At 37.3% G+C, this 24,834-nt stretch overlaps 2 protein-coding genes and 1 pseudogene across 3 annotated transcripts; all 3 read left to right on the plus strand.

Moving 5' to 3' along the window:
- The first annotated feature begins 942 nt into the window (after positions 1-942).
- LOC137708424 (Tetratricopeptide repeat (TPR)-like superfamily protein) lies at positions 943-3,145 on the plus strand. Its single transcript, XM_068447502.2, has one exon. The coding sequence runs from the start codon at positions 1,070-1,072 to the stop codon at positions 2,885-2,887; it is 1,818 nt and encodes a 605-aa protein (XP_068303603.2). The 5' UTR covers positions 943-1,069; the 3' UTR covers positions 2,888-3,145.
- A 558-nt stretch (positions 3,146-3,703) lies between these two features.
- LOC137708423 (PPR containing protein (DUF179)) lies at positions 3,704-5,013 on the plus strand. Its single transcript, XM_068447501.2, has 2 exons — positions 3,704-4,014; positions 4,104-5,013. Exons 1-2 carry the CDS (start codon positions 3,903-3,905, stop codon positions 4,862-4,864), a joined length of 873 nt encoding a protein of 290 aa, XP_068303602.2. The 5' UTR covers positions 3,704-3,902; the 3' UTR covers positions 4,865-5,013.
- An 18,531-nt stretch (positions 5,014-23,544) lies between these two features.
- On the plus strand, positions 23,545-24,588 carry LOC137709255 (uncharacterized; annotated as a pseudogene). The gene is made up of 2 exons (XR_015958820.1): positions 23,545-23,810; positions 23,900-24,588. The product of XR_015958820.1 is annotated as an uncharacterized LOC137709255 (transcript).
- The last annotated feature ends 246 nt before the right edge of the window (positions 24,589-24,834 follow it).

The following is a 24,834-nucleotide window of genomic DNA, read 5'->3' on the forward strand; positions in this document are numbered from 1 at the left end:
TCACTACAAGGGAATTTAGTAACCAAAATTATGGTGACGATTTTTACACTCTCATTTTTGTCTATTTGCACTCGTATATCATATTTGTTATGTTTTTGTTAACTGAATAAACAAAGGGAAGTAAGGAGCGCAAACAAGAACAATATAAACAACAATAACCAAGCTTTATCCTACTAAATAAGGTTTGCAATATAAATACTAGAACGTCATGCGCTCGGTTTTGCACCGAGTCTTCCGTTAACTCTAAATACTCCATGTTTTTTTTTAAGTCTCTTTCAAAGTCTTCTTAGGTATTCCTCTACCCATTTTGACTTGATCTTTATTTTCATATTTGCATCATCTAACCAAAGTATATGCAGATTTTAGATTCACGTGTATAAATCACCTTAACCGATTTCTCCCATCTATCTTTAATTGCACCCAACAAAAAAGTGAAAATCACTACCATATACCCTGGGGCACTAGGATATACATATCCTAAACTGTGTATAATCATAATATAATGTTTTTCTTATCTGAGCAATATTTAGAAGAAAAGTTATAACTCGAGGACAAAGAGTTGAGCTCATTACTCTGAACCAGATTCTCTTCGGATCCAAAAAATCTGAGCCTAAGGATCAAGTGATCTGAACCGTTGAAATTTGATTAAATGACTATAATTATTAAAACTTTAGAGGGACTCCCTTATTTGTAACCATTAGATTACATTTCAACAACCCGAATCATTTGATCATTAGAGGCTCATTTTTAGAGATCCGGAGAATAACTGGGTTCATTATTCTGATCAATTCACCTAAATCACGTCAATCAGAATCAATTTGTTTGGATCAAAGCAAAATTGAGTGGATCTAGAGATTGGGCTGCAAAAGCCCACCCTTTCTTTAGCTCTTACAAAGTGGGTCAGTCCACTCAGCAACCTCTTCAAATCTCTCTCTCTCTCTCTCTCTCTTTCTGAGATAAAAAATCAAGTCCTAGCCACTGCTTCCCACAAACCATAATAACCGCCATGCCTTTTTCACACTGAACACAAAAAAATCCAAACTTTCTGCTCCAATCTCTCTCTCCCGCCATGCAAATGTGTGTACCAGTTCGATCCCCGTCGTGGGTTTCTCGGCGACGGATCTTAGACCAGAAGCTCTCCGACCTCCACAGATGTACAAACCTCAGCCACATCAAGCAAGTCCACGCCCAAATCCTCAAAGCCGACCTCCACCAGGACATCCACTCGGCGCCCAAGCTCATCGCCGCTTTCTCCCTCTGCCGGCAGATGGCGCTGGCGGTAAACGTTTTCAATCAGTTTGATTACCCAAATGTCCACCTGTACAACACTCTTATCAGAGCTCACATTCAGAACTCGCAGACTTCTCAGGCCTTCGCGGCCTTCTTCGATATGCAGATTAATGGGGTTTATCCCGATAATTTTACTTACCCATTTCTTCTGAAAGCTTGTTTGGGCCGTCCATGGCTGCCGGTAGTTCAAATGATTCATGCCCACATTGAGAAATTTGGATTTGGGTTGGATATCTTCGTGCCCAATTCGCTCATTGATACTTATTCAAAGTGTGGATTGATTGGTGTTAGCGAGGCGAAGAAGCTGTTTGTGGTGATGGAAGAGAGAGATACTGTGTCTTGGAATTCAATGATTGGTGGGTTGGCAAAAGCTGGGGAGCTGAGTGATGCACGCCGCTTGTTCGAAGAAATGCCTGAGAGAGATTCGGTTAGTTGGAATACAATATTGGATGGGTATGTGAAGGCTGGGGAGATGAATGAAGCCTTTGAATTGTTTGAGAAAATGCCTCAGAGGAATGTTGTCTCGTGGTCGACTCTGGTTTCGGGTTATAGCAAAGCTGGGGATATGAGTATGGCAAGAATGATGTTTGATAGGATGCCCTTCAGGAACTTGGTTCCATGGACTATTATTATATCTGGTTATGCCGAGAAGGGGTTTGCGAAGGAGGCGATTATGCTATATGATCAAATGGAGGAAGCTGGATTGAAGCCTGATAATGGTGCTGTTATTAGTATATTGGCTGCTTGTGCAGAGTCTGGTTTGATTGGATTGGGTAGGAAAGTTCATGCCTCAATTGAGAGGAATCAGTTCAAGTGTAGTACTCCTGTCTCGAATGCTTTGCTTGACATGTATGCCAAGTGTGGTGTGTTGGATGAAGCATCTAGAGTCTTTGATGGGATAGCGAAAAAAGATTTGGTGTCTTGGAATGCCATGCTCCAAGGGTTAGCCATGCACGGGCATGGCGAGAAGGCTCTTGAGCTTTTCTCTCGAATGGTGAAAGCTGGGTTTTTTCCGGATAAAGTGACCTTCATTGGGGTCTTATGTGCCTGTACACATGTAGGATTTGTGGAGGAAGGTCTTCATGCCTTCAACACGATGGAGAAGGAGTATGGGATTGTACCTGAAGTTGAGCATTATGGTTGCATGATTGACCTTTTGGGTCGTGGTGGGCGTCTCCAGGAGGCTTTTAGGCTTGTGCATAGCATGCCAATGGAACCGAATGCTGTTATATGGGGTACCCTTTTGGGGGCATGTCGGATGCATAATGATCGGGAACTAGCAGAGGAGGTGCTTAATCACCTAGTTAAGTTAGACCCGTCTGAACCGGGAAACTTTTCCATGTTGTCAAATATCTATGCTGCAGCTGGTGACTGGGCAAATGTTGCCAATGTAAGGATGCAAATGAGGAGCACTGGAGTCCAAAAACCATCCGGGGCTAGTTCCATCGAGGTGGACGACGAGGTCCATGAATTTACAGTTTTTGATAAATTACACCCTAAATCCGACGAAGTGTGTGGGATGATTGACAGACTTCGTATCGACTTCAAGCATTTGAATCTGTCAACGCAGAGTATTAGCAATGTAATAGGTGGATAAATTGTGAAAGAGGCATCTATGTGGTGAGCATCAGCTGACTTAAACTTGGCCAGAAACACTTCTGCAAGCCTCCTAATAGGAAAATTTCCAAGGAGAAACTTCTGTCCAATGTTCTTAGATTATAAACTTGTATACTTGTTGATAAATAGAAGGGGATCAATCGTTTAATTTGTTGCTTATGTGTATCAGTAGATTGGAATTAACCTCTAACAGTGATCAATGCCATTTATTTTTATCAGTGAGATAATAAGTTTGTTACTGCCTTACTGTGTCACACTAGTACAATTCTTGCAGAGAGCTGGGGAAGTGTCTACAGGTATAGCACCGTATCCATATCACTGCTTGCCACCGCTCTGCCATCAATTTCAAATTTAGGAAATAATATCGCGATCAAATAGCCGGAAAAGGGACGAGAAAGGATCGCTCTTGCTGATATGCTGTAAGTTGTAACTCAACCTTGAATTTCTTAATGAAATATGTTATCTTAAAAACAATTGTACATCGAACTACTGTGTTGTAAGCTATTTCATTCACAGAAGAAAAACTTATCTTAAAAACAATTGCCATGTGTTTTAACTTTTTAACATGATAGTATGTTACTAATTTAGAATACTAACACAGTGACATCCGTCAAATAACTCCTCCATTACATCTAACAAGTTATTGTGCTTCAAAGTTTGGTGAGCAAGTGCCCAACAAACAACTGGGTACAAGTTTGACACGTCACCCAGATTGGTTTGATTGATGAGAAAAGCCCCTTACCCACAGAGGAGGAGGTCCCTGTCCTTTTGTGCCATGTGTAAAGTCATATCCACTGGCCCATACTTTGAAAGCTTGCAAATTAGGAAGTAACATCCAACATGGATTGGGATTTGGATTAAACACCACCATGTGGTGCACATTTATTCTCACTCTCTCAGTCTTTGCATATATTATTAGCTTATATATCAGTGCATGATCTGCTCTTTTTTTCTTGCCATCTGTGAAGCTTTGATCTACCGTCAAAAGTTCATCAATGGAAGCTTGTTTTCTTGCCTCAAATTCCTTCATCAAAACTGTTACTTCTCCCAACAGAAATTTCACTCAACTTCAATCCAAAAGAGTTGGGATTCCATCTTCAATAACATGTAAGTTGTTCTATTGCCTTTTAGTTTCAAGCAGGGAAAAATTCCATGCTCTTCTTGCATATTCTAACGGGGTTTCTGTCGAATGATAGGTAGCCGTGGGGAGTCATCAACGCCGTCCAACGATGATCACAAACCATCCATTGATGCAGATTGGCGATCATTCAGAGCAAGACTGGTAGCTGCAGAGAAATCAAGGTCAAAAGAGCCCACCTCAACTTCCTCACTTGATCTTGACACTGTGGTGGATCAACCTAAGCCCGTTACCGTTGGTGACAAATGGGCTCACGAAATCCACGAGCCTGAGAAGGGATGCCTACTCCTTGCAACCGAAAAGCTCGACGGGGTCCACATATTTGAACGGACAGTCATTCTGGTGTTGTCCACTGGGCCATTGGGACCGTCGGGCATCATACTCAACCGGCCTTCCCTCATGTCGATCAAGGAAACGCGGTCGACCGCTCTGGACGTGGCGGGCACGTTCTCGGACCGGCCGTTGTTCTTCGGCGGGCCGTTGGAAGAGGGGTTGTTCTTGGTGAGGCCCAAAGGGGGTGATGATGTAGTTGGGAGGAGTGGAGTTTTTGATGAGGTGATGAAGGGGTTGTACTATGGGACAAAGGAAAGTGTGGGGTGTGCGGCTGAGATGGTGAAGAGGAATATGGTTGGGCTTGGGGAGTTCAGGTTCTTTGATGGGTATTGTGGGTGGGAGAAGGAGCAGTTGAAGGATGAAATAAGATCTGGTTATTGGACTGTGGCAGCTTGTAGCCCAAGTGTGATTGATTTGAGGAGTGTGGGAAGTGTTGGGCTTTGGGAGAAGGTCCTTGGGCTTATGGGCCGTCGGAAGGTTCGGTGAAATCTGTTTGCGGTCGTCGGATACCAGAGTTTGTGTTGTATTTTCGATTTGTCGTTCGTGTTCAAAAATGCTAGTATCAGTCGTTCACGTATGTAACAGTCATGTACATAATTGACAAGTGTTGATTAATAAGTATGAATCTTATTACAGATGTCACCCTATTTACATCTGCAAGAATATTAAAAAGAAACTCATGACCATAATCATTCATTCAAATTATTTCGTTCTCCTAATTTATAAATTAAGGTAATAACGTCAACTCCTCTTTAAAAATAACCAATTGGATAAATGGTTAAACTGAGTTCTACGTTTCCACAAGTTCTATGGATAAGAACTCATGATTATGAGATGGAATTTTCTACACTCATTTTGTATGTGTTACTATGTGACTTCTATCATTCATTGACACATGTGAATACTTAACTCTCTTAACTTTGTTGTCGTAAAGTTAACACGTATCAATCAATAATAGAGGTCACAGAAAGACCACACACAAAATGAGTACATAAAATTTGATTGCCACAAGATTAGGGTTGGGTTGGAAAAAACAAAAAACCAAAGAAAACCATACCGAAAACCGAACCAAATATATTGAACCAAATCAAACCGAAGTTCTTCAAACGACGTTGTTTTGTAGTTATTTATTAGTTAATAATCCTATTCTAGAAACGGTGTTGTTTTAACCCCCCAAAGCCAGTAACCCTGAGGCCTTCGTGCAACTTGAGCCTTCTCTCTCTCTCTCTTTCGGTCTTCAACTTCAATCACTCTCAGTCTCTCTCAAACTCTGTCTTGCTCGGTCTTGAATCCCAGGCAACCTGCAACGGCGCGACCCTTCTCACTTTCAATTTCTCACAACTCGCCGTCAGATTCTTCTTACCGTTTCGAGTCTCAACAGCAAAAGGTTAGTCTCACACTCTCACTTCTCTCGCATTTGCTCACCACCCAAACAGAACGTAACATGCATGAGACGTATTTTTAGAATTCTTTTTGTGTTGAATCGTTCATGGATTTGCTTGTGTTTGGATATTTGGTTTATGATTCATGGATGGGTTTAAAGATTGGAGTTTTATTCAATTTCGTTGCATTTCGAGCTTATTTTTCTGCTTTAGTGATGAAATTTTGTGTAGATTCTATCCCGAAAAGGCCATATCGTTCGCCTTTGTTATTCTCAATGGGCTGGTTGAGGTCAGCTTGCTTCCCAGCTTGCCAATTTCTTATTCATTGCTTCTTTAGATTTTGATGCATATATTTAATACTGAGCTATGATCTGATTTCCGGGCCAATGACTTGTGGTTAGTTATGTGTGTATGTGTATTACTCGCCTAATGGCGAGGAAGAACTGAAGTCTTATATGGTGTAAAATCCCATCCCATTCGAATTTCAAAGTTTACTCTATGGAGTGTCCTGTTATTTATTTATATATTTTGGGTATGCATGAGCTAAGGGTTAAGCCATGTTCTGTAGTCTTTGTGGCTCTTTTTGCTGGTATAAAAGCTTGTATGTACAAGGTTTTTGGGGTAAGTTTTGTAAGTAGTGGATACCCGACTTTGTATTTGGCACTCAGAAGTTGATTTCTGGATTTGGGGTAAGTTTTCTAATTTTATTTCAATGTTCGTACTCTGTAATAACTTTAAATGTAACTGCAGATTCTTGATTCTGGAGGCTGAACATCGATTGATCAGAAGGTGTATTACTGGACACATCTATGATTTTGGTCCTCTTGATTTTACAAGTGATCTGGGCACTCAATATGCTCTACACCCAACCGTTCTAAAGATGCCAATGTGCTGAGTATTGGCACGCTCTTTTTTCCCCTGTTGTAAGTTTTCATTCAGCCTTTACTCACCTTTAGCTGTTTGTTGCTTGTTTCTGTTAGTTTATGGACTAACTAACGCTTTTCCTGTAGAGTTTGGGTGCTCCATTTCTCATTGCATTTATTGGAAATTTGGACTAATTAATTTTTTTGCTCTATTGTCATTGTCTTTGATTCCATTGGAAGTTTTGTTTTCTAAGGAATTTTTTTTTTTTTTTTTTTTTTTTGTTATTGAAGGAAAAAAAAACCAAACCGGTCTGAAACAAGACTAGAAAAAACTGAACCGTTTTGAACCAAACTCAACCCTAACGAGGATGGTAATTTGAATTAATGACTAACTTAGTAGATGTAACGTTGTGATTTGTTGATTAGTGATGAGTATATTTTATATTATATATTTTACCCTATTATTAGTATATTTTGGTTAATAATTTGGAAGAATTTTTATACTTTAAATTGTATTTCTAATATAGGATTTTCAACTTCTTCTGGAGCAAAACATGGCCAAATGGATGAATTTTGGAGTAATTCCAATTGGAGGATGTGGTGAGTCACCTGGCTTGATCGTATCAAAATATCAGATTTTTCTACCAAGCGATGATTTTCTGGCAATAAAATAAAGGAGCAATGCGCATTACTGGAATAGTGACGTTTTGGGCTTAACTTGCGTTTTGGAGCCCAAGATGACCTCGGATGGGTTCATGGCCTTCTGGAGATGTGTTCAGGACGTTCTTATCTTTAAAACAAGCTATCTTAGGCTGGATTTGGAGGAGATTTGAGGTTAAAACATGGCTGAACAGTTTTTGTGCAGTTTTTCCTAGTTTAATTAGGACTTTATTTTCTATTTTATTTTATTATTATTTAGTTTCTTAGTGGGAATAAAATACTTGATTGTTAGGGTTTGTGCGCTGGTTTTTAGAGAGATATTAAAAGGCTTTGGCCGGTTCTAGGTTTTGGGGGATGCTTTCTTTTATGCTACCTGAGGAGACAGAGAACTTGGCTAGGGTTCTTGGAGATTTTCTACTTTAAGGTGTTTTCATTCCTTTTATTCTTAATAATATTTTCTATGATTTCAATTATGAATATTCGTAACCAATTCCTTTTGCTAGGGCGAAGCCTTGAGCCTTAGCATGAATATGTAATTTTTATTTAATTGCTTGTGATTGATTGCATGCATACTTTGAATTATTGATCATCGTGATTAAAACTATCTAATTGTCTTAATGCCTGATCACCATTAGGATCTTTAGAAAAGTAATTTAATGTAATTTTGGTCGGAAGGTTTCCTGAAATTAACGCTGCTTTCTTGTGATTAATAATTGTAATTTCACTTAAGATGAACACCACGTCTTAAGGGTTGCATGGTTTTTCAAAGGGTTTTCATAAAACATAATGAGTCTCTCATGTTTAGATTTGATCCGAACGTCCGGACGGGTTGCATGTTAGATATACGTTCTATGTTGGAGGTTCTAAGTAGAATATAAATTAGGAAAATCTAACCTTCAAAGTGGCATGTGTAAATCATAAGTAATTGGTAAAAATACATAAGATTACTAGGTGATGGTGGAACCCTAGTGCTTTCTTAATTTGATTTTTCCAAAACAGTTTTCTTTTCCTTTCATCTTTAATATTGCAGATTAGTTTATTTTTATTAATTAAATTCGTTTTAATTTAAGTAGGTTATAAAACCAATCATCTCAACTTTCTGCTTTACAATAATTAATTAGAATTTAGTTTGTTTTGAATTATTTAATAATTCCTGTGGAGAACGACCTTGCAAGAACCATTTTATACTACAACAACCTTGTCATTCTTGCAAGTAATATAAGAGTTTTTAACCCGTTTGCGTGTGTGGTAAAATCTCTATCAAGAAATTGGCGCCGCTGCCGGGGATTATTTAAAATAATTCATTCTAATCAGATTTACAGTTAGTTATTGCTGTCTATACACATAAAAAAAATAATTTAATTTCGTTTTTATTTTATTTTTACATATTACAGCAGTACTGCAGATTACAACAATCTGTGCATGGTCAAAACTAGATCAGCAGCACAAAAATTGATTCCATTTGATCCAGAACTTGAGCAATCTTTAAGGAGGAGATGCAAGGAACAAAATCTGCAGTGGGTTTGGGTATTACACTTTTTACGACATGGTACAAGAGTTCCTATAGGCAACATAGGTTGATATAAGAGTTTTGCGAACTTGTTTTCGGAGGATCAAATTTTACGATATGAGAAATTGTGCACTCTCGGGAAATTACTACTTGTTTATCCAGACAACAATGTGTTGTCGATATTGCGGCTGCAGACTATGATATCAATAGCTTATTCGTTTGGTTCATTAAGCAAGTGGACAAGTAGACCCATCTACGGAAGACGTTACTGATTAGTTAAGTTATTTCTTCACTATGTGTGTGTGTGTGTATATATATATTTTTTTTTTTTCTTTTCTTCTTCCTATTTTCGAGTTTTTCAGTGTAGTAGAAGTTATTTCAAATTTCGGGGATGAAATTTTATTTAAGGGGGGTAGATTGTAAAACCTCTCCCCAAATTTAGTTTGTAATTTTACTAAGTTTTGGGTTTTTATTTAAAAATTGTTTTTGGATCTTAATTAATGAACCCAGGGGCCCACCCCCTGATTTGTGTACCCGGTTCCCCTCTTCCCTACCTGCCACGTGGCAGTTTCACCTTCCCCAAATCTCTCGGATCACTTCTCTTTATTTCAGCTTTCACCTTCTCACATCCCCCGAGCTTTCTCCCTCGCAAACTTCTCCTTCTGGCTCTTCACTCTTCCCCACGTCCCCCCTTTCACTACAACCACTCACCACCACTTTGACCATGCTATCATAACCTCGGACTGAGGACCTTAAAGCTCAACAATGACGGAGTCCACTGTTCACTTTCTCCCTGACTTACTTCGATGTAGATGAGCTTCGAAAACCCTTTAAATCTCTCCCTTTGGTTCCCATGATACATTTCTAATCGTATGTTTGTGTTCTTGGACGACAAAACCACGAAGAAACACTCGGGGAAGGTATTCCTAGTTTTCTGACGAGGTGCCGTGACTTGCAAAGGCTTTTCCGATCACCTCTCAACCGCGACCGTGAGTTTAAGTGGTATGACTCGAATCTCCATCCTCGTAGCTTTATTTTGGCATTTATATTATGAGTTTTGGATGGAAAAAGAAGCCAAGTGGAGCTAGGGAATTCCCCGACCGGATTCCGACTTTCTTCCTCTCTGGTTTCGGCGACCCATGAAACAGGTGGGCCAAAAACCATCCCTTTTGGGTAGCCCAATCCTTTACCCCTTTTGAACGCATCCTAAAACCCTTATGGGGCGTTTGTTGTACCGCACTATCTCAGACTGGACTAACTTCAGGGACTAAGCTGGACTGGCTTAGACTAGACTAAGTAGGATTAACTTAATGAAGTGTTTGGTGCAGTGTCAGACTAAGAAGTAGGATAATAAAAATAATAAAATAAATTATTTTTTTTCTTTTTCTATTTCTTTTTCCTGTTATATAACAATCCTGAAACCTCTTTTCCCTCTCATTTTTTCCGTCCAAACTCCATAGATTCCAATCACAGCTTTTCCTTCATTTCAATTAATAAAGCTCTCCATCCAAATTCCACTACTTGCAACCACATCTTTCTCTTCCATTTGAATCGATAAAGCTCCCAAAACACAAACAATCAAAAATTCAATTTCAATTGAAATCGAAATCGCAGCTGTGTTCCTTGTATACCCAACAACGACACTCTGATTCGAGCAGGACGAGGAGAAAGCAGGAGAGGACGTGATCTGGGTTGGGTCGTGCAAATCGGCTCGGCATCGAGCAGGACGAGGAAAGAGAGGGAGATGACCTGATCTGGGTTCAGGGTGAGGAGATAGTGTAATGACAAAAGTATTAGTGAGAGAACAAGAGCAGTGGAGAGAACACGCGAGAGCAGAGAGAGAGAGAAAGAGGGAGAGGGAGAGGGAGAGACAGAGAGATGAGGAACGGTGAAGGAGACAACGTTGTGAGGAAGGCATTCTTAGCAATCTTATGGTTCAACGCCGGACTAATTTGGACGATCTAACGAGGCCCGGAGTCCACACGAGTCCGGGCTAGTCTCATTTAAGTTAGTCCCCAAGTATACCAAACAAAGAACAATAATCCTAGCTAGTCCAGTCCCACTTAAGAAGGTGAAACAAATGCCCCCTTGAGAACCCAAACTAGGCCTTAGGCCCGGTTATTTAACCGAAGCCCTTTAGAACCCAAATGACCCCAGGCCATTGGGCCATGGAAGCTAGCCCACTAGTCTTTGACCCAGCCCAGCCGAATTGGACCTTTAGAACCTAGCCCTTTTGGGTATCCCAACCCTATAACCTTTTAACCCATTTAACCCTAGCCCAAGTCTTTACTAAACCCTAAACCCTAACTGGCCCAAACACTTCATAGGGAATAGTCTCGTGTTGGCTTTTTCGAAATTTACCCGGGACCCTATCCATTTTTGACGTTCGTTTTCCAAAATTCAATCGTTTGAAAAGAGTTTTATTAATTGGACCCTTTGTATGCTTAGGGGCAAGCTTTGTGGCGTTTCCATCTTCGTTAGTTTACGTGGCTTTTCAACAATGAAATATCTATAAGTGGACCCTTTCTAAATTGCATGTCTTAATAGTAGAAATGCATACATGAAAAACATGATTTAATGATTACGTTTTATAAAACGTTTTATGAGAAATTGATTATCATGCTATACTGAGCGTATTTGAAATACCATATTTTCTATCGAACCCATGTTCTTGTAGGATATTTGATGGATGACGATATACTATTTTGAACATGTTTTACTCACTTCTTTATAATATAGATGATGGATGACTTTATACAATGAAGATGTTTTTTAGATATATGTACCTATGTTTGGAAAGATTATATTCAATGGTTTTGTGTGTATCTAGTGGTTACTGTTCTGCCTTTGGGCGATGATACTTATATTGACTTTCGGGTTAGGTGTTGTAGGAGCATTCGGGCGATTGATACTTATATTGACCTTCTTGTTAGGTGCTGTAAAAGCCTGTGGGCGATTAATACTTGTGAAAGAAGTGTTCTGAAGAAGAGTTCTATATGCCTTTGGGCGATATTGATACCACTAGTTAGCACACTATATACGACATATGTTTCATGAAAGGTTTTATGGCATGTTAGGGTTTTTGGAAAACCTATTACATATTATACTATGAGTTTTCGTAAAACTTTAGGGGTTAGTATGTTGATAACTGTTTCAGTATTATATACATATATATATATAAACTTGGTCCACTCATGTTTGTTTTGTGCCCCCTCAAGATTTAGATTCGAGGCGTACGATCCCGGCGTCAAGGCACTTCCGCATCGGCATCATCGAGTTCTCTCGGTGTAGGACCATTCTTGGTTCATTCAATTTTATATTAATTTTTTTAGTGTTCTAGATTAGACATGTGTTCTGAACACGTTCCTTAAATGCATATTCATTATATTTAAATTTGTAAGTCTTATTTATTCCTTATTCTCAACATTTGCATTCAATAGATGGCTTTCGTCGTCATCGGGCGTCGGCCAGCACGTACCTATCCTGATGTTCGGGAGATATCGAGATTGAGACATGTCAGTTTAGACAAAAGGTGAGGGATCCATATAATTCTTCCATTAAACAATAGGAAGATGAATGAGGAGGAGATAAGATTCGAGAAATTGTAAGGAATGATTTGCCTTCGGACCATAATCCACTTTTAGTCTCTTTTCAATAGTACGTTGCTCAATTTTCCACACCTTTTTGGTTTCAACGTGTTTGGTTGGACCACCCAGATTTTTTCAACTTCTTTCCACGTTTGGATGTATGTATGTTTTGCAAGCAAAGCTTAAACTATTGAAGCCTCTTCTCAAGGCTTGGAATTCTAATTTTTTTCAATTTTGTATGATTCGAGACATTGTTAGGAATGATTTGCCTTAATACCTCTTTTTATAAAGAAACGAGACATGATGCTGGGCCCACGATCGACTAAGGCCGAATGCTGTTTCGGAGAAGTTTATTCTACCAAAATCCTACTTCCTATACCTGCAGCGGTATAAATATCATAGAGGGTGGTAATCCTACTTCCTATACCTGCAGCGGTATAAATATCATAGAGGGTGGTAATCCTACTTCCTATTCCCGCAGCGGGATAAATATTCAGAGGTATATAAATATGGGGTTTTTTAAATTTTAATTCTTTAAAAAGATTGAAATTTAAAATAAACTTGATGTTAGATTTCATATTGATTATAGTCCGTTGATAAAATTCATTTTGAGAAATTCTGATTAAAGTTGAGAAATTATTGCTACAATTTATTCAAAATGAAACAATAAAAATGGATCTGTCCACGTTTACCAGAAAATTTCCACCAACCATGTCAACCAACACACCATGTACAAAAGAAAAAAACAAACATATTAGGGTTTGGCCCCTCCTGGACCTGGAGGTCCAAATCCAAAAACAGAAATTTGACGAAAGAAAAGTCTGATGAGATAATTAATACAGGGAAAGTATTTTGTCTTCCACGTTTCACGACCACTTCCTATTTATTATTTTTATTAAGGAGTGGGTCCCTACATGGAAATTTTTCGACGGTAGCTCCTAGACTCGTACGGATGTTATTTCATCATCTCCTGCACTAGCACTTGCACCATTCGGCTGATCGGATCCCATAACCAACTCTTTCAATTTGTCAAACATTCCGGATGCAATAACTTCTGCACTTGCACCAATATTCATGAAGAACTCTTTCAGTTTGTCAAACGTTCCGAATGCAACAACTCCTGTACTTGCACCAATATTCATGAACAACTCTTTCAGTTTGTCAAACACCTGAAGAAGCTGTTCAAGTGCTCTCTGATACAAACTTTTCAAAACATCTGCAATTTCATGGTACGACTTTGTTACTGCAATCACAAGGCAAATGCTCCATGCTGCGATGGCGAACCACCCCAAAGCTGGAACGATGATCAACAATTCTAAGGTTATGGCAAGTGTTCCAGACGAAAGGCTAATCTTATCCATGAACTCAGACAAATCTAGATTTTCACGAGCTGGGAATATCTTGACTGCCAGTGCCCATGAACTGATATAAACCACAATAGCAACAATCAAAGCCACTAACACGCCGTATTCCGTGGACAACAGATACACTGCAGCTCCAGCTCCGTACCTAAGCTGGATAAACCCGGCTAGCGTGGGGATGGCAAAGATAATACGCTTGTGCAATGCCTTTGAAGAACCTTGACGATAATGTTCCCCAGCCTCACTTGTGCTATATTATAAATATATGGTTAGAAAATTATATTGGGTTATAAGCATTTTTCTTCTAGGTCTATAGTGATAAACGTTTTAGGCGTATCATGTTTAACCACAAGCATCATCAATACGGTCCAAATTTAAGCACCTATTACCAGGTTTTAAATTTTATCATAAAAGGCTTAAGTGATTTAGAATTGAAATCTCTCATATTTTCAATGTGAGACTCTAACATATAATTTTAGAGTAAATGTTATACTTATCATCTATTTATACCATCATTTATATTATCTCCCTAATAAAAGTAGGATTTGACAACGCATGTGGATCATATCTCTACCAGATAGATGATACAAATAGGTACAAATAAATGATAGAATAACATTTTTGTTTAAAGAATAGGAACAACCAATAATTAAAGGGAATTTTAACGAAAAGTTTCTGGTACTGTTTACTTTAACGAAAAACCACATTTTTACACTAAAAAGTCAATCATGATACTATTCACTTTACCATTTATTTTGTCATTTTTGTTAAAACTCAAGGTTTTTAAGTTTTTTTCATTAGCTTTTCTATAATTAAAAGCATGCATGCAGCGTGGATTAATGATGACCTCACTTGTACAAAAAATAGAGGTAAGTCATACTATTCGATCGAAAAGCTATTTACAGTGTGTTAATATTTTACGTCTAAATAACATTGATTCAACAAATCAAATACTCAAAGTTTGGAACTTTCTACATATTTTTTGCCAAAGATAAAAAATTGTACTTATTTTTTATAGTTCTACATTTTCTTTTGTTGGAAATATTATGTAATCCCATTTCAAGCCGTCTTAGACAAAATTCTAAGCTCGATGCGGTGACAAAGTGAAAGCTCTGGTTGCACCTACGTACTCTACCACACATCTAATATGTGGAGTTTAATCTAAAGGACAATACTTTCATCAACTCCATAAGGTGCATCATCTTAATCTATCTCATGAGAACCTATTTTTACCACGAATTTTATAATTAAAATTGTTCATTTTTTAATTATTATTTAAAGACCATTTCTAAAAAAAATAAAAAATAAAAACGGGGGATTGTTTTTGGGGAATCTTAATGAAACACTCTCGGTACAGTTCATTTTTAACGTTAATGATATTTTTACCTTGAAAAGTCACTTCTAGTACTATTTACTTACACATTTATTTTGTCATTTTAATTAAAAACTAAAGTTTTTGAGAACTTTGCATTAGTTTTTCTTTGTTTTTAATCATTTATATGCATCATTTTAAGATTTTCGATTTAATTAATATTTTTATAAAGATAATTATTATATAATGATTAAAAAGTGAATTATTCTAATCTTAAAATTTATACGTGACAAATATGTTAATTGCAAGTATAACTCTGATAGAGTGGATATAAGTAATTTTGAAATCTAAATAGTCGCAGATCCAATGTCATTGGAAAGTTCATGGCCACAAAGGCTACTTTCTAAAACAACATGAAGAGGTGTGATTGCAAAAACACTTGTTCATGTGACAAGATGCAGTAGTAGTTTAACGTATGTTAGAGCAGCTAAGAAGCTAGATATAGAGGATGTACTTACGCATGGCGAGATGATAAAGATGAAGGGGTGCTACTGCTCGCAGTCACTGCAGGTCGGTTGCCAGCTGCTTGAATCATGATACTCTCAGTGTTGTACAAAGCCAGAAATAGGCTCTGGTTAGCGTGTATATATAATTTCTGACAGGGTTACGATGATTACCTTCTGACAGGAACCTAAAATATTGCTTCGGACCGCCAATGACACATTTTCCATTATATTGGATGATTCAGAGTTGTCGCCCTACCAAACGAAAGAAGTCACTATCAAATAGCCCCCCCCCCCCAACTAGTCGTATGGGGTGGGGGTGCTTGTGGTATATGAGGAATTCCTAAAAAAAGGTATTTGACGTAGATCTTTCTATCAATAGATAAGATTCAGAGCCAAAAGTGGGTACAGGAAGTCACTATCAAACAGCCCTAGTGTTGCCAATGATATCTGAGGATACATTTTCCATTATATTGGAAGATTCAGAGCCAAAAGTGGGTACAGGAAGTCACTATCAAACAGCCCTCCCAACTAGTCGTATGGGGTGGGGTGCTTGTGGTAAGCTGCCTTGGATACGAGGAATTCCTAAAAAAAGGTATTTGACAAAGATCTTTCTATCAATAGATAGGATTTAGTGTTGTCAATGATACCTGAGGATACATTTTCCATTATATTGGAAGATTCAGAATGATATGATTTTTACCACCTGCGTAAAAGGGTTAAAAACATCTAAAATACTTGCAAGAGAAACAAGGTTATTGTAGTATAATTGACTCAAGCAAGGTCGTTCTCCACAAGGATTAATTTAAAGAGATCAAAGCAAAATCAATTCTCAACTAATTAATTAAAACAAAGTTTTTCTTTTGAAAGAGGTGATTTAATGACCTAAACTAAGAAAAACGAATTTAATTAAAAAGATTACTTAAAAACCACAACTTTAAAGAAAGATAAGGGGAACAATTTTTAGGATTCAAAGAGAGAAAGTACTAGGGTTCCGCCGTCACCCTAACAATCCTATGTAGCTTTTCTAAATTACTTATGAACCATACATGTATGTTTTGAAAGTTAGGTTTTCCTAGAGTATATCCTACTTGGAACCTCCAACATAGAACGTATATCTAACATGCAACCCGTCCGTGGTGTTCAGATCGAATGTGAACATGCAAGACTCATTAAGTTTTATGAAAACCTTTTTAAAAAACCATATAACCCTTAAAACGTGTCGTCCATCCTAAGAGGTTACACATATTAACCACAAGAAGCTTTAGTCAATTTTAGGGACAATCCTCCGCCAAAATTGCATCAAATAACTTTTCCAAATATCCTGATGGTCGCGAATCACTAAGACAAATAGATAGTTTAAAACACAGTGATTAACATTCCAAAACCTGCATGCATAAATTCATAAGCAAAGTAAAAAGAGACTACATATTCTTGCTAAGGATCATGGCCTCGCCCTAGCAAAAAGAATTAGTTATGCATATTCATACTAAAAATCATAGTCTTTATTGAAATAGAAAAAGAATGAAAACACCTTGTAGAATAAAATCTGAAAATCTCTAAACTTTTCCCAAAATCTTCTCTCCAAAAGTTGCATAAAAGAAAAAACTCCCTAATGAGAACGGCCAAGCCTTTTAATATCTCCCAAAAGCTACACACAAACCCTAACCCTAAAGTATTTTATTCCCACTAAGAAACTAAATAATAATAAAATAAAATAGAAAGTAAATTCCTAATTAACCCAGGAAAAACTGTACAGAAACTGTTCAGCCACGTTTTAGCCTCAAATCTCCTCCAAATCCGGCCCAAGATAGCTTGTTTTAAAGATAAGAACATTCGGAACACATCTCCAGAAGGCCACAAACCCATCCGAGGTCATCTTGGGCTCCAAAAACGCAATTCAAGCCCAACACGTCACTATTCCAGCACTGCGCATGGCTCTTTTATTTTATTACCAGAAAATCATCGCTTGGTAAAAAAAACTGATATTTTGATACGATCAAGCTAAGTGACTCACGAAAGTCCTCCAATTGGAATTACTCCAAAATTCGTCCATTTGGCCATGTTTTGCTCCAGAGGAAGTCGAAAATCCTATATTGGAAATATAATTCAAAGTATCAAAATTCTTCCAAATTATTAACCAAAATATACTAAGAATAGGGTAAAATATATAATATAAAATATACTCATCACAGAGCCAAAAGTGGGTACGTACCTGTAACTCTGTACGTGGGAATCGGATCCTCTCCTAAGCAGGAGATCAAGATCCTTTTAATCCAACAACACGTGTCATTGGATTTTAAATCAACGGTTACAAATAAGGAGCCTATTTAAAAGTTATAATAATTTTAACCGTTAGATTAAAATCCAACAGTCCATGTAAGTAGGTTAAAAGGATCCTGATCTCGGAGAAGAGAATCCTATTCCCTGTAAGTGGTAGTGGGTGGGTCCCATTTGTAGGGTTACTAAGGTACCGATGTTCGTCAGCAACGTTAATAAGGAACCAATGGTTGAAATTACGTGTGACAACCAAAAAGTTGACCCAAATTTCAAAGTTGAAACAAATCACAATATCTAATTATCTATGCACCCGGAGCTAAAACTCAAGGTTAAGATGGGGGCTTAATGCAATATGAAGAAATTACACAAAATATGGAGATAATTGAAGGATCTTCTTTCGTATTGGAATGTAACATTTTAATATAAAAAAAGATTAATTGAGTCACAAAAAAATGACATTGAGATCATAAGCACCAAATTTGCTTGTAATTTATTTTTAAACAAACGATGTTATCTAGACTAAGAGAATAAGAGAGTAAACAACTTCACATTTGGCTGATCATAATAATGTTATTTAAATTTACCTTTGACAAGAATCGAACATAACATTACTACATTAATCATGAAACTGAGCATGGTAACCAGAGAATTGGCCCAAATTTCAAGGTTCAAGCAAACCACATTATCTATGCATCCGGAGCTAAAATTCAAGGTTAAGAGGGGGCTTAATGCAATACGAGGAAATTACACAAAAGCATCCCACAATTAGTGTGAGGATAATTTGAGAGTGGGGCCCACTGTGAAATGCGATCACTTCGGAGGCGTCAAATCGATACCCCTCATCATCACTGGAATCCGATCGTTGAAATTATGCAGGAAAACCATAAAGTTGATCCAAATTTCAAAGCAAGTTGGTATTATTACTTACGTATAAATGCGAGCGTATTTTACATCTATCTAATGCCCTTAATTTTAATCTCTGCATTTTAAGTGTTTATTAATGCCTTCAATTGTCCTCTGTTTTACACCTTAGTGATGACACAAACACTCCATAGAAAATGTATCAGATTTTGACTTAAATTTCGACCGTGCCCTTATCATCTCTCCGAAAACCAAAGCAACTTCAAACAATTCCGAAATCATTTTCACGTGTCCCAAAATACTGTATGTATATCTTTATCTCAAATTTATTCGTATCAAGTTCATAGTTTTTCATTGTTTGAAGTTCCACACTACTCAATCTTTAGTAAGACCTTTATTTTCCTCTCTTACATTTATATAAGTGATGTTGCAGCAAAGGAAATATCAGACACAACTCTTACTCCAAAGGCTCCAACAAGATCAAGTATTTTTGTATGTAAATAGTGCTATACACAAAATTTCCATATGGTTTTCAATCCCACAACATCGTGCGGACTCTTACTAGTTTTGTTTAATTCTAAATGTAGGGGGTCCACTATTTCTATATTAGGGGACACTTTTCTGTTCTCTCTTGGATATATTGACATGTTCATGAGTGCAAAACTGGTGCCCAATTGCTTACATGTGTTCATAAAACCCTCTCACCCTGTTTCCCCACCTCACACTCAAATCCCTCCAACCAAAAACAAAAAGGGTTCTGACAAAAAAAAAATAAGAAAAAGAAAAAGAAAAGGTTGTTTTATTCACACTCCAAGTATTGTTGAATACACATTACATACTGAGTACACTTCATATCTGCTTCTTTGATTATAATTTGTCTTAATATACATCAGTACATCACATATTTTCTCATACATACACTCTTCGTTACATACACGAACTTCACTTATTCTGTGTTTGCTTGATCATTGTCCTATGAGTTTCAATTCTTAGTTTAGATGATCAAAGCCAAATTAAAGAATTTAGCTTGGAAAAATAACGTCGTTTCGATTCTATACTGCAAATCCTTGCTCAGCAGATCAAGGCCAAATATGTTCTTATATGAGCGACTCTCAGTTGTCACCGGAAAAGCATTATAGCAATGTTCACAATGATGTTGCTCAGTCAAGTTATATTAGAAAAGTATGGATGGAGGAAAGTTGCTGCGAAGATTACACCTCCAATGCAAGCCTTGGAATTACTCCTCTTCTCGCAGCTGTGTATATATGTTGGTGGTTTGCAAAACATTTTCAGCAAGAGTGACAAGTACAACTTGTTTGACCCATGCAAAGAAACGGCATACATTCCCTTGGATGAGGGCACCATGCATGGTTAAAGGAGAGGCGGCTGCCATTGACGTTGTGAGAAACCCATTGGTAAGTCTCTGAAGCAGTTTATGATTTTAACTTTTGGGGTGTATTCATCAAATAAATTTGTTTCCGGCCACAACATTTGCTGATATTCTGTAACACACACCTTCTCATCAATTCTCAATTTTTATAGTACTTGAAGGACTAGAAAAATGCACCTTTCGCCATTTGCATAATGCATGCAAACATTAATATTGACCTTGTAGTGTAAAAACATAGTTACAAAAATTAGTATTGATTCTTTAACATGTAGAAACATTAATATTGACCTAATAACGAGGACATTCGTCTTCAATCTATTACATCTGGAATTCACATTATTCCTCTCCAATTTGGTATACTAGTATAACATAATATTGTCGTTTGTAACAAAAAACAAACAAGAAATAAAATAAAAAATTAAATCAAGAACCACCATGTCATAAATTTGACAAATAGCCTGAAACTTTTATTTTATTTTATTTTATTTTTTTAAACACAAATAAAATCAGAGGTTTCTGGACTATATGGCTGCATTGCAATTGGTCCAAATGAGGGAATCATGTCATATTCTGGTTGGACGGGTTAATCTTGTTATTCTGCCCAACCACAGGGTCCATCATCCTACGTAGTCTACCCCAAGGAAACAATTTTTTCGACTCAGCAGAGTCAGCGGGCGCCACCGCCCTGTTGCTCATTAATTCAACCAAGGTTAAATTCTTATTTAACCGAGGCCTTAATTCTAACTAAACCAAGGTTTAATTCGACTGTAAGCCGCACCTGTAGAAGCCGCTCCCCACACCATCCGAGAATTTGAGGCAAAAATCATTTGGCAAGTTTACTTAACAAGGACAAGAACATTAGAACAAGAAGGGAAGAGCTCTCTGCATACAAATCAGTGCAATGGAGGTCACAAAAACTTTGGTTAAACTTGAGTTATACCATTGTTACTGGAATATCTGATCGCCATCTTAAGTTGACGGCCGCAATTGGCCATATCCTTCGTCCCCAAGTTCTCTTTTGCTGGAAATATAGAAAAGGAAAAAAAAAAAAAACAAAAATCAGGGCTCTTGCGTCTGTGTGGTTGTGAAGGTATGATGAGTTTTCGATCTGAATTTTGTTTTTGTATTCCTCTATGCATCAGATGGATTGTGGCCCAGACATTGTTGTTAGCGTCCCTCTACGTCCGAAACAGGAAGGGTAACTGTATACTTTGCTTGCTTTTTTTTTTTTTTTTTGCCTTTTTATTTGGAAAATATGTTAGAAGACTACATTTTTGTACTACATTAGTACAAATCATTTGCCACATCATGAGAACACCGAGTTACGAAAATACAACTCAATGTGGAAGAGGCCATGGGACGAGTAGGCATCCAAAACAACACTTACCTTGTATATAAACTTATAAACGAAGTTGTGTTGAAATTAAAACTGATTAATTAGAAATTAATCTATAAAGAACTCAGCTCTTCAAAAGTCTAGGAATTGAAGAAAATAGCAACTATCTAGGTACCCTGTTACTGTTAACTTGAGAGTCCTTAAGAATAGATAGTAGGAGTCCTTTATTAGGAAGAAATATTTTGTGTTTATAGTTTTTCTTGTAAGGTTTCTATGTGTGTATATTGTAAATTTTTGGTGAATAATAAACAAGAAAGTATTTAGGTGTAACTAATTTACCTATTTGATTAGTTGATTTCAAATGATATATTGGCTTGATTAATCTATAGATATATCATATGTTCACAATTAGTTGATTTTGAATGATATATTGACTTGATTAATGTATAGATACATCATAGTTCTCAATTAGTTCATTTTAGAGGATATATTGGCTTGATTGATTTCTAGATATATCATACGTTCTCATTCTTGTTATTAGTTAGAATAAGAAATCACATATTTAGTAGCATGTGATGCTTACAATCAACATCCAATGAGATAAATTTATTAATTGATGTGACATGTACACATCACTTAGCACGTCAGATGGTACATAAATGTAGTCTCCTTAACATTTTCTTATTAATTAAGATTAAATTAGATATTATGGACAATTCATTAATGTAATTCCATTTAATTTTCTCATTAACCATGTATAGCAACACAAGTCAAGAACGTTCTACAAATGTATTACATAAAAATATCTCTTCCCTCATCACCATGCTAGGCATCTTCATCCAACTAAAGCAGGGAATAAAAAATGAGTCCATGTTTGACACAAACTACTCAACTATTGTGTCGCTTATCATTGCGCTAATTGCTTATGGCGGATCACTAATTGACTCCAAAATATTCCATGTTCAAGCTCGCCCTAATTTGGATTTGGCAGAATCAATCATCAATAAGATTAGCCTTCTCTTTGGAACTCTTGTCGTGATTTTAGAAGTGGTGATCTTTGTGCTAGGTTTAGGGCTAGTCGCCCTATTCTTCAAGGTTGTTTGGCTTGTGAACATTGTAGCTGAGTACGCTAGCGAATACCTCAAAACATTGTATAAAAGTGCAATTACATCAATTGTTCATACATTTGGAAAATTGAAAGAGCGTCTGAACATGATCATTCGACGTTTCGCAATGAAACTAGAAGAACAAACTGATGAGCTTCCTAACTTCTACCACGGTTTAGGTTTAGGTTTGGGGTATTATATATTTTTACTCATTATTTTTTCCCTTTTTTTTTTTTTTTTTTTTTTTTTTTTTTTTTTGGTGAGTTGGACTATATTGAACTCTGCTTATGATTAGTTAAGTGCGAAGTGGTAATATGTGAGAAAGAAGATTTAGTCAATGAAATCCTAATTTTCGTGAAAAGTGTTGGTAATTAACTTAATTTACTTTTCCGATATATTTCTTGTGTTAGAGATAGAAAATATATGAGAAAAATAAATAAGGGAGAGGGATGAGAGGAGATTGTGGGAGGAAGGAGGGAGAAATGAACAAAATTAAATGAAATGAAAACTTGATATAGTGATCACTATTCTATATTAAGTTTTGAGAGCTGCTAGACTCATCCCAGTGTCTTATTTCCTGTATGAGTTTCCGGTGGCAAACTCATAGGGTTTCAATAACCACTTGGGACTTGCTGAGAAGCTATCACTGATTGGTGAAGAAATATGTTGCTGTTTCATTTGGTTGGGCGATTTCGATTTCGGATAGGAAACGCAAGTTCTGCTAGTATTGATGTTTATTTTGTTTGCAAAATAGACACTTGAAAATATTCGGCAATGGTAGAGAAGGGATGAAAGAAAGATGGAGATGCAAGTTCTGCTAGTATTGATGCAAGTTCTGCTATAATTTTTAATTTTTCGTTTTTGTGAGGATTTATGAGAGAGAAAGATGGAGAGAAGGGATGAAAGAAAGACGGAAAAGAGTGAAGAGAGAGAATAGAGAGAAAACTATCATAGAAGAGAGTAGATAAGGACTAGAGATAAGAGGAGATAAGGAAATAAACAAAGTGAAGAGATAAGTCACTTAGTACTATGGAAGAGAGTGAAGAGGGTGCACATTTATTCTCACTCATTCAGTCTTTACATATATTATTAGCTTATATATGAGTGTATGATCTGCTCTTTTTTTCTTGCCATATGTGAAGCTTTGATCGACCGTCAAAAGTTCATCAATGGAAGCTTGTTTTCTTGCCTCAAATCCCTTCACCAACACTGTTACTTCTTCCAACAGAAATTTCACTCAATTTCAATCCAAAAGAGTTGGGATTCCATCTTCAATAACATGTAAGTTGTTGCATTGCCTTTTTGTTTCAAGCAGGGAAAAATCCCATGCTCTTCTTGCATATTCTAACGGGGTTTCTGTCGAATGATAGGTAGCCGCGGGGAGTCATCAACGCCATCCAACGGTGATCACAAACCTTCCATTGATGCAGATTGGCGATCATTCAGAGCAAGACTGGTAGTTGCAGAGAAATCAAGGCCAAAAGACCCCACTTCAACTTCCTCACTTGATCTTGACACTCTGGTGGATCAACCTAAGCCCATCACCGTTGGTGACAAATGGGCTCACGCAATCCACGAGCCTGAAAAGGGCTGCCTACTCCTTGTAACCGAAAAGCTCGACGGGGTCCACATATTCGAAAGGACGGTCATTCTGGTACTGGGCCATTGGGATCGTCGGGCATCATACTCAACCGGCCATCCCTCATGTTGATCAAGGAAACGTGATCGACCACTCTGGAAGTGGCGGGCACGTTCTTGGACCGGCCGTTGTTCTTCGGCGGGCTGTTGGAGGAGGGTTTGTTCTTAGTGAGGCCCAGGGAGAAGGTCCTTGGGCTTATGGGTCGTCGGAAGGTCCGGTGAAATCCTTTTGTGGTCGTCGGATATTAGAGTTTGTGTTTGTATCTTTGCTTTGTCAATTGTGTTCAAGAATGCTAGTATCAGTCGCTTACGTATGTAACAGCCATGTAGATAATTGACAAGTGTTGACTAATAAGAAGTATGAATCTTATTATAGATCTCACCCTATTTACTTAATGAACAATGCAAATTGTCATGCCAAGCGTGGTCCTGCGTATTCAATTATCAAAAAACAATCTAAAAATAATAAAGTATGATTCTTATTTTTCAAAGGAGAACTTTAGTATAGCCTAATTGTAATGTTTAAATCTGCGAGAATATTAAAAAGAAATTCATGACCATAATCATTCATTCAAATTATTTTGTTCTCCTAATTTATAAATTAAAGTTATAACGTCTCCTCTTTTAAAATGACCGATTGGATAAATGGTTAAACTGAGTTCTACGT

This window comes from Pyrus communis, chromosome 17 (assembly GCF_041283825.1).
Source record: "Pyrus communis isolate YQ-2024b chromosome 17, ASM4128382v1, whole genome shotgun sequence".
NCBI classification, from domain to species: domain Eukaryota; kingdom Viridiplantae; phylum Streptophyta; class Magnoliopsida; order Rosales; family Rosaceae; genus Pyrus; species Pyrus communis.